A 14,342-nucleotide genomic window follows, 5' to 3' on the forward strand; every position below is an offset into this window, starting at 1 on the left:
CACCTGCAGCCAGCAGCTGGGGCTCCCCTGTCCCACTCACCGTTTTGGGGGCCACGTAGGATCCCGACAGGGTCCCCACTCCACCGGTGAGGTCAAAGAGGTCTCCCAGGCCGCTGCCGAGGGGTGCTCCCATGTTTGCAGGCATCGCGGTGCTGGGCGCTGGTGTGAAGCTGCCGCCGCCGCCGCCGCCACCCATCTGCAGGGAACAAGGGAAGGGGTTACAGAGGGCACCATGGGGTGGGGGAGGAGGAAGAGGAGGAGGAGGATGCAGAGGATGAGAGGAGTTTGGGCGCAAGGGCACACTCACAGCAGGGCTGCCTCCTACATCGCTTCGCAGCTGCAAGAGACAAGAAAGTGGCATCAGCAGGGGCAGGGGCCAGCAAGCCGAGGGCACAGGGGTCCCACAAAATGCCCCACCAAGGGCACCCTCTAAAAGCATCAGTGGGGGCCAGTGAGGGCTCTGAGTCAGTGAGGATGCTCCAGTGGTCCCAGACCTGGCACAGGGGCCTGGCTGTCCCCAAAGGGAAGCGAGGTGTCACCGGGGCACCGAACACAAGAGCTGAGGCTGGGCAAGGGGCGCAGGGGCAGCTGGAGGTGGGGACAGGCACCGTGTGGGCTACACATGGTCTAGAGGGTTAAGAAACGGGCTGATCCATACCCCTTCCGACTCGTCCCCCATCTCCAAGCAGAAGCAGGCAAGGTGGAGAGAAGAGCCAGCCGCATGCAGAGGGAAGCCAGGAGAGAAGAGACAAAAAACAGGAGAGGCAAGAGAAGGGGAGGAGGGAAGAGAGGTTAGTCCTGCCACACCGCAAACATGTCCATCTGTCCATCCACGGCTGCCCTGGAGCCAGGGGACAGAGCGTGACCAGGGTCTCTCGTCCCCACGCTCAGCACCAGCCCACTGCCAAACCCTCCAAGCCACAGAGAGCCAAGGTGACGTTTTGGGATTATGGACCACGAGAGGTGAAGACACAGCGACGCTGCTTCCCTCTGGGGATCTCTGCTGGATTTTATGAGCAGTGGAGTAAACTCCAAACTCTTTTCCTTCGGGAAGCCTGGAAAAATCGCCAGCACCTGCAGGGCAGGAGTCTCAACCAGGCAGAGGCTTCCATCCCTCCTCACCCTGCGGCCAAATCGCTGCTGGGTTTGCATTCCCAGGAGGGACAAGCTGTCACCTCCAGATCTCCCGTGCAGGAGATATCAGTTAAAGCAACCCACAGGCTGGGAACAGGCACATCTCAACCCCACAGGGTGGTTGAATGGATGTCTCCAGGGGTTAACTGGAGTTCAGAGGGGGACCCAGGAAGAAGTCACCCTTGCAGAGAGAGTGGAAACATCTTCACAGACCTCATGTACCAAGAGAAAAGGCACTCAGGAGCATTAACCCCCTGCCCCACTCCAGCCATCTGACAAGGACAAGATAAATAAGGGTGCAATGCCCTCTCTTTTCACCAGCTGCAGAAGGGAAGAACTAGCCCAGATGTCTACAGGCGGACAAGACTACCCTGTCCGCAGGAGCTCCAGACAGGAGCCAGCATCAAACCCAGTGCGATGCTGCCAGGGCAGCAGGGCTGTGACATACCAGGCTGTCCAAGCCACCTCCGAGGAGGTCCACGGCGCCCATCTGCACGGAGGAGGTGGCGATGGGAGGCCCGCTGACCGGCGGACCCAGGTCCAGGTTGAGCAGGTCCCCCAGGAGGTCGCCCTGAGTGGGGATGACAGCCGGCTGCTCCGCTGCCTGCACCCCTGAGGGGGCTGTGTCGGGGCTTTCGGCACTCTCGCTCCTAAAAGGAAGGGCAAGGAAGAGATGTGAGACGCTGAGGACCTCCAGCTGAGTCGACAGGTCCTGCTGGAGACACGGGGGCTGGGGATCACCCAGCAGGGCTTTGCAGTGAGCGTTCAAAGAGACACCCTGAATCCTAACACATTCTCATGGAGATCACCTTCCACGTAGGTCGGAGATCACCCCTTCAGCCTTGCAAGGACAGTACTGAATCCATACAGCCCTGCTGCTGCAGGGGAGCCTCCCCTTGGGAAAGGGGGCCTCAGCTCAGCTCCAAGCGCAGCACACACAGCCAGCTCTGCACGAGGCCGTGCACAGCTGTGGCAGCCCCGTGGCCTCTTGGCTCAGCATCCAACCTGCCCTTCGCACGGATCCAGCCCTGTAAGTCCCAGCACAGAGGGGAAGTCACCCTGGGGAAGCGGAGATACTCACGAGCCCGTTCGTGGGGGCAAGCTCTTGTGCACAACCCCTCTGCTCCCCTCCACAAAGGCGCTGGGGGGTTTGTGATAGACAGAGGCCAGCGTCCCGATGTAGCAGATCAGCTCATCCAGGAGCGTCGGCTCGATCAGATCCGTCTCCTCAGAAATGAGGGGCTTCTCCGCCAGCACCACCTCCTTGGCAGCCACGGGGTCGGTGGAGAGCAGGCGCCAGTAGATGTAGCCGCGGTCCCGCAGGTCAGGGTTGTCGGAGTCCTGTGGGAAGCACAGGGATTAGCGCCAAAGCCATGGGGCGGGGGAAGGTACAGCTACTACAGAGCAACTCAGAGCACCACGGCCCCATCTAAGTCTTCCTGTAGCATTAGGGGGATGTTACTTTAATTTTTAAAGTTAAAAGTCAAAGCTATTTATGTCACACTCTGCTCACACTGTGCTGTGTGAGATGTCCTCACTCTCCAGGAGTTTAACTATCAGCTTTTCCAGAATTGAGCTCCAATTATCCACCCCCTGCCACGGGCACTGCATTACCAAGCCATTCCCGCTGCCCTGGGGCAATGGTGAAGCCCTCGGGAAGCTCTTCCCCGTGCAGAAGCCGTTACCCACCTGCGTGGCCAGGCTCAGCACCTGCTGCACCAGCTCCTGCGTCTCAGTGGGCTTCTTCAGGAACAGCTTCACGATGGCCGTCAGCAGCTGCAGCTGAACCTGTGGGCAGACAGAGGGTTAGGCAGAGACAGACAGACAGACAGACAGCTCACACCATTTCTGTGCAAGAACACGGGAATTTTTTCCCTTATGTGCTTCCAGGACGCAACCCCAACCTGCTTTTCAAGGGACCAAACGTGTGGCGACTGCTTAAGCAGTGGTGACCAGCGTCAGGGCACCCTGTGTGGCTTCCAGCCAGGGCTCCAGCGTGTTTCAAGCCAATTATCGCCCTCTCAACCCATCAGTTGCAGGCTGACACAGAGGTTACTGGGCAAGGTCTCAGGACTGGGTTACATGGTCCCACAGGGGTGAAGCCCAGAGCATCCTCTGACTTTCACGAGGATAAGCAGCAGTGATTCAACTCTGACGGTCCCTTTAGGCCTGAGACAGGGCAGTCAGCATCGCTGCCTTTGCTATTTTGCATTTAGAGACTTTCCCCTGTTCGCTGTGACTTAGTTTCATGGTGTTTAGCACAGTGCATTGTAGGAAGTTTCCACAGATGGAAACCCCCCAAAACTCCCATGGGCCTCAGCTGCCCTGGCAGAAGGGGCAGACGCAGCCCTCTGCTCATTTCAGCCACCTGACTCTTTTCCAGCTCCAAAGGGCCGGTCCTGTCCTGGCACAACCAGTTGGTCCCTCCCAGCTATTAAGGGGGGAAGGTACACGGGACTCCATCGCAGTGGCGCTTCATGGGCCACATTCTGCACCCACTCAGCTGCTGTAGGACACTGCTGCCCTGAGTGCCTGCACATAAAACACATTCCCGACCCTGCTAGAGCAATTTGCTTCATTACACTCCAATTAGCACAGTTCGTCAGTGTCACCCCTCAAGCAGCTGGTCCTACTGCTGGCCAGACCCCCTCATCGCACGGAGGGCCGTCCCCGTGTCCCACCGCACCTGGGTGCTCTCATCGTGGAAGCCCTCCAGGAAGCTCTCCAGCAGCTCGTCGGCGTTGTCGATCCGCTCGGCGTACTCTCCCACGATCCAGATCATGGCAGCCCGGGCCTCGGGCTCGTCCAGGGAGTCGAGGTTCTCGCAGAGAGTGGCGATCACACTCTCATACCTTCCCAAGGAGAGGACACACGTTCACCAAAAGCAAGAAACCAGCGTCTCGGCTCCGCTCTACCTCCAAACCACGTCCTGTCACCCTCAGCGGAATCAGGACTTCACCGAGGGCACCGGCAAGAGCCCCTGCCAGCTGCCTGGGGCTGTCCCCTCTCCCCAGAGCAGTGGCACAGCCTGATGCTGCCCATGCTGATCCCTCACCAGCCCCAAAGCATGTTCCCCCCAGCTTGCCAGCCCTGCTGCTGATTTTAACTTCTCAGCCTCGCTCATCTGGTCTCCCTCCTCTCTGCAGCAGCCCTGAGCTGCTGGCTATTCCTGCAGAGCTCCTGCTCGTTACTAATTCAGTTCATTAGTATTTATTACCACTCTCGGTACACAGCTTCCTGATCATGCAGTTGCCTATTCATCCCAGCTCAGCTGGAACACTTCCCTCTCCTCCTGCTGCCCTCACTCCAGCATCAGCAGTGCTGAATTAAGAGCCAGGGACGGTTTCTGCTGACAGGAGGGACCTCAAAGTCTCTGGCAGCTCCTGTCCGTGTGGGTGTCTGGATCTGGGACGGCCGGGGAGTGTTCCCAGGGCTGGGAACGGCTTTCCTTCCCCCAGCTTAACTCTTGGAGCAGCACTGACTGGTGATCAGCACCCCGGGTAGCAAAAAGCCCAAAGCCACCTTCACTGCGGGGAGGATCCAGGCAGCTTCACCACCGACCACCCCACCAGGAGGGAGCAGCAGCCCATCCCTCACCCACGCCTGAGTCTTTGTAGGACCCTGCCCCAAGCACGGAGGGGCAGAAAGAGCTCATCTAGGACTGAGAGCGTCCACGCGAGGCCCCCAGGCTTGTGGGAAGCCACCACATACTTGTTGGGGTACTTGCGGAAGATGTCCTTGATGACGACGATGGCCTCCTGCACCACATAGTTGACTTTGGTCTGGATGAGGTCCAGCAGGGTGCTGACGCAGCGCTCGGCCGATTGCTGTTGGAGAGACTCGGTCAGTCTGCAGCAATGCTCTTACAACCCCAGCCCAAAGCCTCTGGTGCCCTTCCCACACCCCTCCTTGCTGCCTTATCTCCTCTCTATATCCCCAAACCCAACCCAAACCGGAATGGGGGATGCACAAGTGTGGTCTCCCCTTCCCACCCAGGTCTAGCTCCTCCTCATTCCCTTTGCACCCCCCAAGAGCCTCCTCTCCCCCTACATGGCTTGCTCCCTGGAGCACAGCGGCAAGCAGAGACCTCAGCTTGTGAGGGCAGCAGCGTCCTGCACCTTGTCTCAGTTTGCATCCTCACAGCCTCTCAGCTCAGTGTTGACACAGTGGGAAAAACCAGAGCAAATGCCATGGTAATAAATTCCCCCAGGAGAGGCTGGCTCCACTAAGGAGGGGAGGGATGGCTCTAAGGGCAGCACTGAGCCAGCTCAGCTCCTGGTGGGAGGCAAGGACTGTGCTAGATCCGGTGCATCCTCTCCTGCCTCTCGCCAGCGCCCAGCTCACTGCTGTGGAGCCATTTGTCTTGTGATTGAGGATGCTCTGCAGTAAACCCGGTGCTGTATCAGCTGGCTCGAAGCTACATGACCTTGCCTGTGAGCCTGCCTGTACCCAGGCCATGCAGAGCCACTCTTTCAGCAAGGTTTTTCATAATTCCCTTCTTCAAATACACCCCGAGGGGAAGCAAAGCCTCCTGGCCCCTCGGTAACAGGTCAGCTCACTCCCACTCCTCTCTGTGGCCCCTGAACAAGCCACTTGTATCATCTGCTGTATTAATGTCTGTCTGCAACGGAGCATGGGGCAGGCAGGGATCCTAAAACAGCCGTGACAGCACAGGGTAAGGGGATGAAATACCCTCCTCACACCCTGTACATGAACAACTGTGGCTCAGCCCAGGGCCCACAAAGGCTCCAGCTCATCAGGGCAGTGGTAACTCCTTTTGGTGCCCAACGTGGGGCACTACGTGATTGAAAGTACTGATTTTACTGGACAATAATCAGATAATAATCTGTTCTTACAGGGAGTGAGTGGAGGATCCTATAGCCAGTACTTGAGGGAATTACCCGTGGTACAGTTGGTTTATTGTGACCTGGGCGACTCTCAGAAACCCATGTGAAGGCATTTCAAATTGCACACTTAACACATAAAAGTAAAATAAAAACATTTTAGAAGTCTCTAGAAATTATTTAAAAGACATCCCTCTTCCGTGCTGATAAACTCTGAAATATCAACACTGGCCCAGGCTGCCCAGAGAGGTTGTGGAGTCTCCTTGTCTGCAGACACCCAAAGCCCTGGCCGTGTTCCTGTGTGACTGCTCTGGTGATCCTGCTCTGCAGGGGTTGCACTGGGGGAGCTTTCGAGGTCCCTTCCAACTCCTCACATTCTGTGATTCTCAGAACTGATATAAACTGAGAATCTGTTTAAGCTGGGCGCCCAAACCTATCTTTAATGTTGGTTTACTTCAAGGGAAGAAAATCTGCGTGTAAGTATTGGCTAAATAAGGATGAGCTTAATTCATAAAAGCTTCCATGAAATGCTCCTGAAAAACTAATGGAAAAGCCAGGATGTTCCTGTTCCCATAGCGTGAAGCTGGTGTGAATCTGCAGTGGGATGACCTCCAGCCCATCCAACACGCACTGGAGCACGAAGCCTTGCCACAGCTGCCATCAGGACCCAAAGCGATCCAGCCCTCACCTCCACCTTGATGGCACAGCGGCCAATGGCTCGAACCGCCTTCCTGACGAAGTCCACGTCCACTTCTGTGGCGTATTCCTTCAGCTCTGCCAGCACCTGGTGAAGGGGATAAGGCAGTGAGAGCCCAGTGGCAAGAAAAGCCATCAGAAAAGCAGGGCAGTGACCCAGAAGCAGACTGGCTGGTACAACTGCTCCTGTCAGCATCCTGCAAAGCTGGGTCTCAGGTGAATATTCTCAGGTGAATACCCTTCCCCCATGGAGCTGGAGCCCCCTGCACACCTCCCTTGGAGCCCACCCCACAGTCAAGTGGACCCCAACCTGAGCAATGTTGGCCTGGGAAGCCAGGCGGATCATGATGTCCAGCTTCTCCAGCTTGACGTAGATGGGGTCGTTGTACTTCACAAAGAACACCTTCATCTCGTGCTTCAGGATCTCGGGCCTGGAGGACAATGAGAGGCAGCGACTAAGGGAGACACACGCTCCTTCAAAAATCTTCCAGAAATCATGGCTCTCCAGAGCTTTCTGGACACCAGATACTGCTTCAGATGATTTCTCCAGTGGCAGAAGCAAGATCTGAGCTCTGCTCGTGCCTCCAGGCTCTGACCCAGGCAGCTACCAGCAGGCAAAGCAGTGCAGAGAGGGAGCCGTCCTCCTCAGAAGGCTGCACACCGGTCAGGAGTCATGGATGGAGCCAGCTAATGACCCGAGTCTGTGCAAATTCATGACTCCATAAGCTACAGCTACTCCCCAGCCAAGGCTGGGCTGGGATGGTGAAGGCTTGAGGACACCAAGAACAGAAGCTGGGGAAACCCAGAGCCAGAGAGCGAGGAGCTCTGGGCCAGGAGGACAAGTCTCCTTGCCCACAAGCTCAAGGTTTTGGGGGCCTATTCAATGCCAATGAATCCAAGAGACCACAATTTCCCCCCCAGGACTCTGTCCCTTGGCTCCCCTTCGCTGGAGCGCAGGGGACAGAGCACAACCTTGCTGCAAACAAAGAGCAGACGTAAGGCAACAGGGGACGTTTGTCTTGCCAAGGTTGGAAGGGACATCTCGGGGAGAGTGGGAATGCAAACGCAGAGCCCAGGGCTAGGCTGGACCTTTCTCACCAGATCCTCCTCTCTCTAAGCTGGGAAAGAGACAGGCCAGGTCCAGCTCCAAGGAGCCAACCTGCCTTCCACATTCCCGCTCCCAGGGACACTAATTGCTTTCCACTTCTCCCAGAAATTGAGGCTATTTTTAATAGACAACCATGGTGATAACTGATAGGACAGCAAATCACCTGGCTGGGGCTGTCACCGCGCAGCGTGGCTCTCCAGCTGGCCAGGTCTGCTCGAGGCACGAGTGTGGGGCCTCAGACACCTCCTGCCCACCAGCGATTTTAGATCAGCAAAGGGACAAAAGGACTCTCAGCACTTATTCAAATAGGACAACTACACAGAAACAAGCTGATCTCACAAAAATTCCTCAAGAGACATTTAATGACTAAACCAAAGTCACTAAGTAAAACCCCGCTGCATTGGGGCACCCACCTCTTCTGCACGATGAGGTTGATGTTGCGGAGAGCCACGTACTGCAGCTCGGGCTCTGCGGAGAGCAGGGTGACCAGCGGCGGGGCCAGCTTCTTTAGCAGCGTGCCGTAGTAATCTAGGTCCTTCGACAGCATCTCCATGAACTTCATCAGCACCTTCACCGCCGAGAGCACCACTGCCGAGTTGGCGTGGGACAGCCGGGGCGTCACCCGCTCACAAATGCTGGAGGTGTCAGAGGTGAGGGGGAAGGAGAGGGGAAGTAAATGATCACAGATGGTGTTACTGCTTACACACTGCTGCCAGTACCAATGAAGAACAAGGCACCGGCAGAGTTTGCAGCAGGACAGCTGAGGGGCGCTTGAGACCTTCCCAAGAGATGCTGAACTGGCTCTTCAATGCCCTAATGATGGTTATTTCTCAGCCTTTACAAAACCCTATTGCAGTGACCCTCTTTCCGAGCTCCCTAGTGCCTGCTGTCCCTTGCTGCATGGTAAGGCCACGTTTTGAAGCAGCTTGAGAAGCACAATCCCCGTGCCAGCACGGGAACAGGGCTCGCCACAGGACCACAGCAGTTTCCAGATGGCTGTGCCCAAGGCACGGTGGCCAGCAGATGCCTGCTGTCCCACCTCCTGCAGTGGGACTCTACAAGTCAGGAGGATAAAGATGCTTCTTGGAGAAGAGGCAGTGTGAGGCCCCTCAGTCAATACCTGCCTGTCCTCCTCCCCTTTCCAGCCCCGCTCCCGTCGGTCTGCGGTGCCCTGAAGCCATTGCTACCCCAGCAGCACCCAGAGCCACCCTCACCTCTGGGCTTCCCGGTCGTCCTTGGGCATGTAGTTTGCCAGGCAGTCCAGGATGAAGATCTGGCCCCACTCGGTGCACTCGTTCAAGGCCGTGAGCAGCTTGTTGATGGACTGGGGGTTGAGGTCCAGGAGGTTACTGCTCGGGTGAGACTCTGCAATTTCCGAGAGAGCCGCTACTGCGTTGGCCACTACCTGCCAGAGGGGACAGGACACGCGTTAGGTGACACCAAATGTGGTTCAACAGCCTGGGAGAAAGCTGGAGCAAGAGGAAGAGCTGCATCCTCCATATCAGCACCGTGCACTCCAGTGACATCTGGGCACCAGCTTCTCCTCCCCAGCAGCTGATCCCCAGGAGATGAGCAATCGCCACCAGCACAGCCCCACCACCCACGCCGCGTTTCCAACGGCTCACACATGTTCGGCAGGAGTCAGCCTTGGCCCCATGCCCAGCGTGGAGGAGCCCAGCTCTGCGGAGCCCCATCGCTTTCTGCAGCAGCTCTGGGGCTCGCTGCTACGCCTGTGGCAAGATCTGAAGAGCAGTAAAGGCTGGGGGAAGAGGAACCCCAGGGAAAGCAGCTTTAAAGTAACTCAAGCCTGGAAAAAAGGCAGGGAGACTAATGCTGGCCAAACCCAGCATAGGAAACCCTCGCCAGAGGCAAGGGCCACCAGATACAATCAGAGAAATCTTCCAGGAGACAGGGTTACGGGACAAGGAACTGGGACTGTCCCCAAAAGCTGTCTGTTAAGCACCAAAAAGGGAGTGAAGGGGAGCACGAGATGAAGGGAATCAGCATGTAAACACAAAGGGAGAGTGTTTACTGCCATCTGGATGAAGAGAAGACAGGACAGAGAAGGCAAAAAATAATCACCATGGGGTTGGAGTCTGAGATGAGGTCTTTAAGGGTGTCCAAGAAGCCCTGGTCTTCCACCAGCTGGGCATTGATGTCGTGGAGCTTCGCCACGCAGACGGCTGCCGTCTTGCGCACGTAAGGGTCCTCGTCCTTCAGGCACTTCCGCAGGGGCTCGCAGAGATACTCCGTTATCTTGTCCACACGGATGCAGCCCATGGTGCGCACAGCCAGGGCCCGGATCAGAGGGTTTGGGTCCTCGCAGTCCTGCAGGGATGAGAGAGGGAGGTGAGATTTCCAGGGCCTCTTCTCCTTGAATCACAGGCACCAGTGGTGGCTCTGGGACCTCCGTTCTCGTCTGGGTACCTGAAGCCTAGAGGCTTTCACACATCAAGAACAAGCGTGCTCTCAAGAACAAGTCACCCAAGGAAGAGGTTTGATCTCTTGTTCTACAATCGGGCACCCACAGGGTTTTAACACCATCACTGCAAATGTACCTCCAGGAATGTGATGTTTTCACTGCTTACACCAAGTATCTGAAGTCAGCTGCCACCCTGCAGAATGGCCACCTGACCCGGGAAATGCATCTACCAGGTTTATAAATTAAATGTGTGTGGGGGGGGTTAATTCCTAAAAAGCCAAAACTCCCTCTAATGCCCACTAAGCCTTTTCACAAAGCGCTTGGGCGATATCTTGGCTCCTAACAAACACGCTCTTCAGTTCTCCTCTCCAACTGAAAGATCACGAGGGCTCTCTCAGCTGCAGAGACTTCAACATGTTCGCTCACATGACAGCAGCTCCATCACGGCAGCTGCCCACAGCCGGAGCTGCCACTGACAGAGCCAAGAAAATGGGTTTTTTCTGCATTACTGGACAAATTTGCTCAGTTACCTAGAGCTAGGGGAGCCCCTACTCCAGAGAAAGAGGTTTTGGAAACCTGCTCACACTCCCTTCTCTGTGGTACAGCTTAGTGCAGTGGCCTCACGTGAAAGCAGGGGTGCACACGGTGGGCTCCGAGGCACACAGCCCTCTCCTCTCACCTTCACGAAGGTGTTGACTGCCATGATGGCCATGTCTGGCTGGCTCTTGGCATAGTTCATCAGGTAGAGGTAGACCAGCTTCTTCAGCTCCAGGTTATCTGTCTGCATGCAGTTCACCACATCTGGGAAGAGCGCACTGAAACACAAAGCAGCTCTGTGAAGGCAGGATGCAGCCACGCTGCTGAGCCGGGGAAAGGAGACACCGCTGCCCACGGGATCACTCGCTTCCTCAGGTGCATGGTCATCCCCTTCCCGTGGCTTAACTCACTCCCAAAGCCAGAAGACCCTGGGCTCTCCCATGACCTGAGCACACCCTGCAGGAGGGGTGGCTAAATCACCCATCCCGTGAGCTTTTCTTTGCAGATCTCCATCAAGAGCAGCTTAAAATGGCCCCTAAAGGGCCAAAATTGAGCTCTCCCACACAGCTCTGCTGTATCTCAGCTCCAATCCGTGTCCACCATCCCGGGAGAAGATGCAACATCATCCAGCTACTACAGGACAGTGCGAGAGGACGCGGGAGACGAGCCACCCCCTCTTGCCTTCTGCACAATCTCTCCTGCACAGCTCTACCAAAACCACCTGCTGCTTTTGTGGACGTTGAACCTGTCCTGCTGCAAACTGCCGAGCGCTTGCCCCACATCCTACGCTAGAAACATCCCGTCGGAGAAGTAAAACCCAGGCCTGCGTGTGAGGAACATCCCCAGTCCCCGGGGTGAGCCCTACAGCAGAACGATGCTCTGCGGGGTGGAGCAGCGCTCACATGGGGCTGCGGGCTTCCCCTTCCCAAACCTGACCCCTCAAGTACTAAATCCCAAAGCTGCGGGATGCCAGAGATGCTGTTCCACCAGACAATAAAGACAGCCTGATTAGACTATTAAAGACACAGCCCAATTAGACTATTACACAGAATCACAGAGTATTAAACCACCCTAGGAGAGGCAATCAAGATCAGAGGGCTAATGCAGGAGTTAGCCCACCCCAACAGATGTCCCTTGGCTCCTGGAGGCTTCTCCGCCACCACAAACCCAGCCATCGCTTCCAGAATCAACCCCGGGCTCCCCTCGGCCCTAAGCACCACAGTTTGCCAATTCCCTTGCAGAGCTCACCCACCTCAACCGCTCACCCCACGCTGGACCAGGCTTTCCTGGCACCTCCCAGGGAGAGGTGAGCTTAGCATAGTGCTTTTTTGCAGCCTAAAATACATGGAGGAATAAAAACGGGGCTGTCACAGCTGGTATTTCCTTTCCAATTGATGTAGCTTCTGCCAAGCCTCCCTGCCATGTCCTGTGTCAGATTCTCCAAAGTGACCCCAAGACCCCACTGCCTGCTGCTGCAAGGGCTCTGGGAGCTGGGGACACACCGGTTTTCCCAATCTAGAGCTCATCCTGCAGTTTTCCTCCACCTGCCCTCAAGCACAGCACAAAAGGCAAAGAGCCGACGTTGCGTGCAATGCCAAGGGTGTGCAGGGACAGGTTCGTGCGAGGAGGAGGGGACGGAGGGGGCACGTGCTGCTCCATCAGACGGGTAAAGGAGAAGAGGGAAAAGCAGCCGCCCAACCTTTTGGACTGAGCGGCTGCAAAAGGTTTACGGACACCAACGCAGAGATACCGACCCTCTGCCATGAGGGGGTTTCTGCTTGGTTTTAGTAACACTTGAAGGAAGCGGCAATAATCCCAACAAACTTATCTGGCTGCCAGACCAATCCTCTTTCAGTCAGATTACCACCAAAGCCAGGCAAGCCCCCGCCTGCCAGACGGCCACGCTTACACAAACATTTCCCTCCGTAGCAGGGGGTAGAGCTGCGGCCAGGAGCTCGCTCAGTCCTCACCCGACACAAAAACCAACACAAAAATCCCTTGGAGGCGACAGGGGAAATGGGAGCCCACGAGCCACCTGGGCACCCTCCCGGCGTGGCCCAGGCACCCCAGCACAGTGCTGCCACGCACCTGACATCTTTGCCAACGGTCATGGACGCGATCACCTTCTTCACGGCTTCCTTCTTCTTCTCCTTCTTGTCACTGTTCAGTTCGGCTTTCAGCTCAAATATCTCCCCTGGAAGAGGGGAAAAAGAGGGAACTCAGGGGTTAGGGGATGGGGCACCCGCCCCTCTGCTGGGTGCTGCCCAGCTCCCACCCGCTGCGTGCTGGGGCTCCTTTGCTACCTGGGTGCTCAGGGGTGCCAGGAGTTGAAAAGGGGGATTTCACTTCCCAAATGTCTCGCCAAGGGCCAGGCCTGCTCTGTTATCCATGGAAATGGAGACGAGCGTGCTAGTGCACCCCCGTGGCTCCTCCAGCCCCACAAGAGCCCCGAGGGCTTTAAGGACCCAAGGCACTGCCGCAGTGACGAGCAGCAGCACCCCACACCCCAAGCATGGGACATAGGGTTTATTCAGTGGGCATTTTTGGCTGTGAGGCAGTTATCGCAGCATACAGTGAAGCCCCAGCCCCACATATGGCTGCTGGAAGGTCCTCCCCTATCTGGGGAGCCCACCACAGCCTGGATGATGGCAGGTACCAATGGCAGAAAACCCAGGCGGATTTTGGGAACTGCTCCTCAAGGCCATGCAAGGGATGGTGGCTCCCAAATCCTGCTCTGCACATGGCAGCAAATCTCCAGGCCAGTGCCTTGCTGGGGGCAACCAGTCAGCTCTGGACCCAGCCCAAGGGCATCAGCTCTCACCCTGAGCTCTTTATTCACCCCTGGGCAAGCAGACTGAAGAAGAAGTTGCCACATGGCTTTCCTCTATATTAACTCCTTGGTCTGAAAAGAGCTTAAGTCAAACACCTCAAGAGTTTCTGTCCCAGTGCAGGGGAGCTCGGGGTGGGGGCCGTGTCCTGCAGCCGCTCTTGAGCTGCTCAAGCCAATAACCCAGCCCTGTCGGGGCTCAGTGGGGTGGTGACAGGGGGCTCTGCCCCCATGGCAGCTCAGGAGCCGCCCCGGCTGCATCAGAGCAAGCTGTCACCCACAGCACCCTACACGGGCTCAGGGCATTCCCACAGGAGCTGGCACCTCTACCACCTTCCTACTGCAGAGACAGCCATCCCTGCCTGGCTCACACAGCTGCAAGGAAAACCTGATTACTTAGGTGAAAACAGTCCTCCCTCTCTCACCTTTCTTCGTGGTGGTGAAGTACTTGGAGTCTGTCATGGTGGTCTCCAGCTAGCGGCACGTCCCTGGGAGGAGAGGCAGAGCAGAGAGGTTGAACGCTGAGAGTTTCCTTGCTAGGGTCGCTACAGAGAGCTCCGGAAGGAAAGCCAGGGGAGGGGAGCACCCAGAGAAGCCCTCAGCTCCCGTGCTGCTGGAGGAGCCCGATCCCCCGGGGAGGGTGAGCGCCTTGCAGCCACGCCAGCGCATCACAGGCTCTGCCGAGGAGTGGGGAATCAGCTGGTTCAGTAACGAGGATGTGGAGGAGGAGAAGGGAAGCAGCCGCTGAAGATGCCAGCGTTCACCTCTGCTCGG

General features: G+C 56.8%; 1 protein-coding gene across 5 annotated transcripts in view; it reads right to left on the reverse strand.

Moving 5' to 3' along the window:
• The window catches only part of AP1B1 (adaptor-related protein complex 1, beta 1 subunit), a 19,339-nt gene extending 5,309 nt beyond the window's left edge, over positions 1–14,030 (reverse strand). For 2 of the 5 annotated variants that reach the window (XM_010194052.1, XM_010194051.1), the window contains exons 1-14: positions 13,994–14,030; positions 12,830–12,935; positions 10,884–11,019; positions 9,865–10,110; positions 8,997–9,187; positions 8,196–8,417; positions 6,985–7,105; positions 6,667–6,762; positions 4,846–4,961; positions 3,821–3,986; positions 2,824–2,922; positions 2,216–2,475; positions 1,583–1,784; positions 41–196 (exon numbers count right to left, since the gene is read on the reverse strand). In XM_010194052.1, the coding sequence (XP_010192354.1) occupies positions 41–196; positions 1,583–1,784; positions 2,216–2,475; positions 2,824–2,922; positions 3,821–3,986; positions 4,846–4,961; positions 6,667–6,762; positions 6,985–7,105; positions 8,196–8,417; positions 8,997–9,187; positions 9,865–10,110; positions 10,884–11,019; positions 12,830–12,935; positions 13,994–14,030 (2,154 nt within the window). Of the gene's footprint in view, positions 1–40; positions 197–325; positions 338–658; positions 680–1,550; positions 1,785–2,215; positions 2,476–2,823; positions 2,923–3,820; positions 3,987–4,845; positions 4,962–6,666; positions 6,763–6,984; positions 7,106–8,195; positions 8,418–8,996; positions 9,188–9,864; positions 10,111–10,883; positions 11,020–12,829; positions 12,936–13,993 lie in introns of all 5 variants that reach the window. The other 3 variants (XM_010194049.1, XM_010194048.1, XM_010194050.1) reach the window with 3 other exon arrangements.
• Between the last annotated feature and the right edge of the window lie 312 nt (positions 14,031–14,342).

This window comes from Mesitornis unicolor, unplaced genomic scaffold, assembly GCF_000695765.1.
Source record: "Mesitornis unicolor isolate BGI_N332 unplaced genomic scaffold, ASM69576v1 scaffold31911, whole genome shotgun sequence".
Taxonomy (NCBI): Eukaryota; Metazoa; Chordata; class Aves; order Mesitornithiformes; family Mesitornithidae; genus Mesitornis; species Mesitornis unicolor.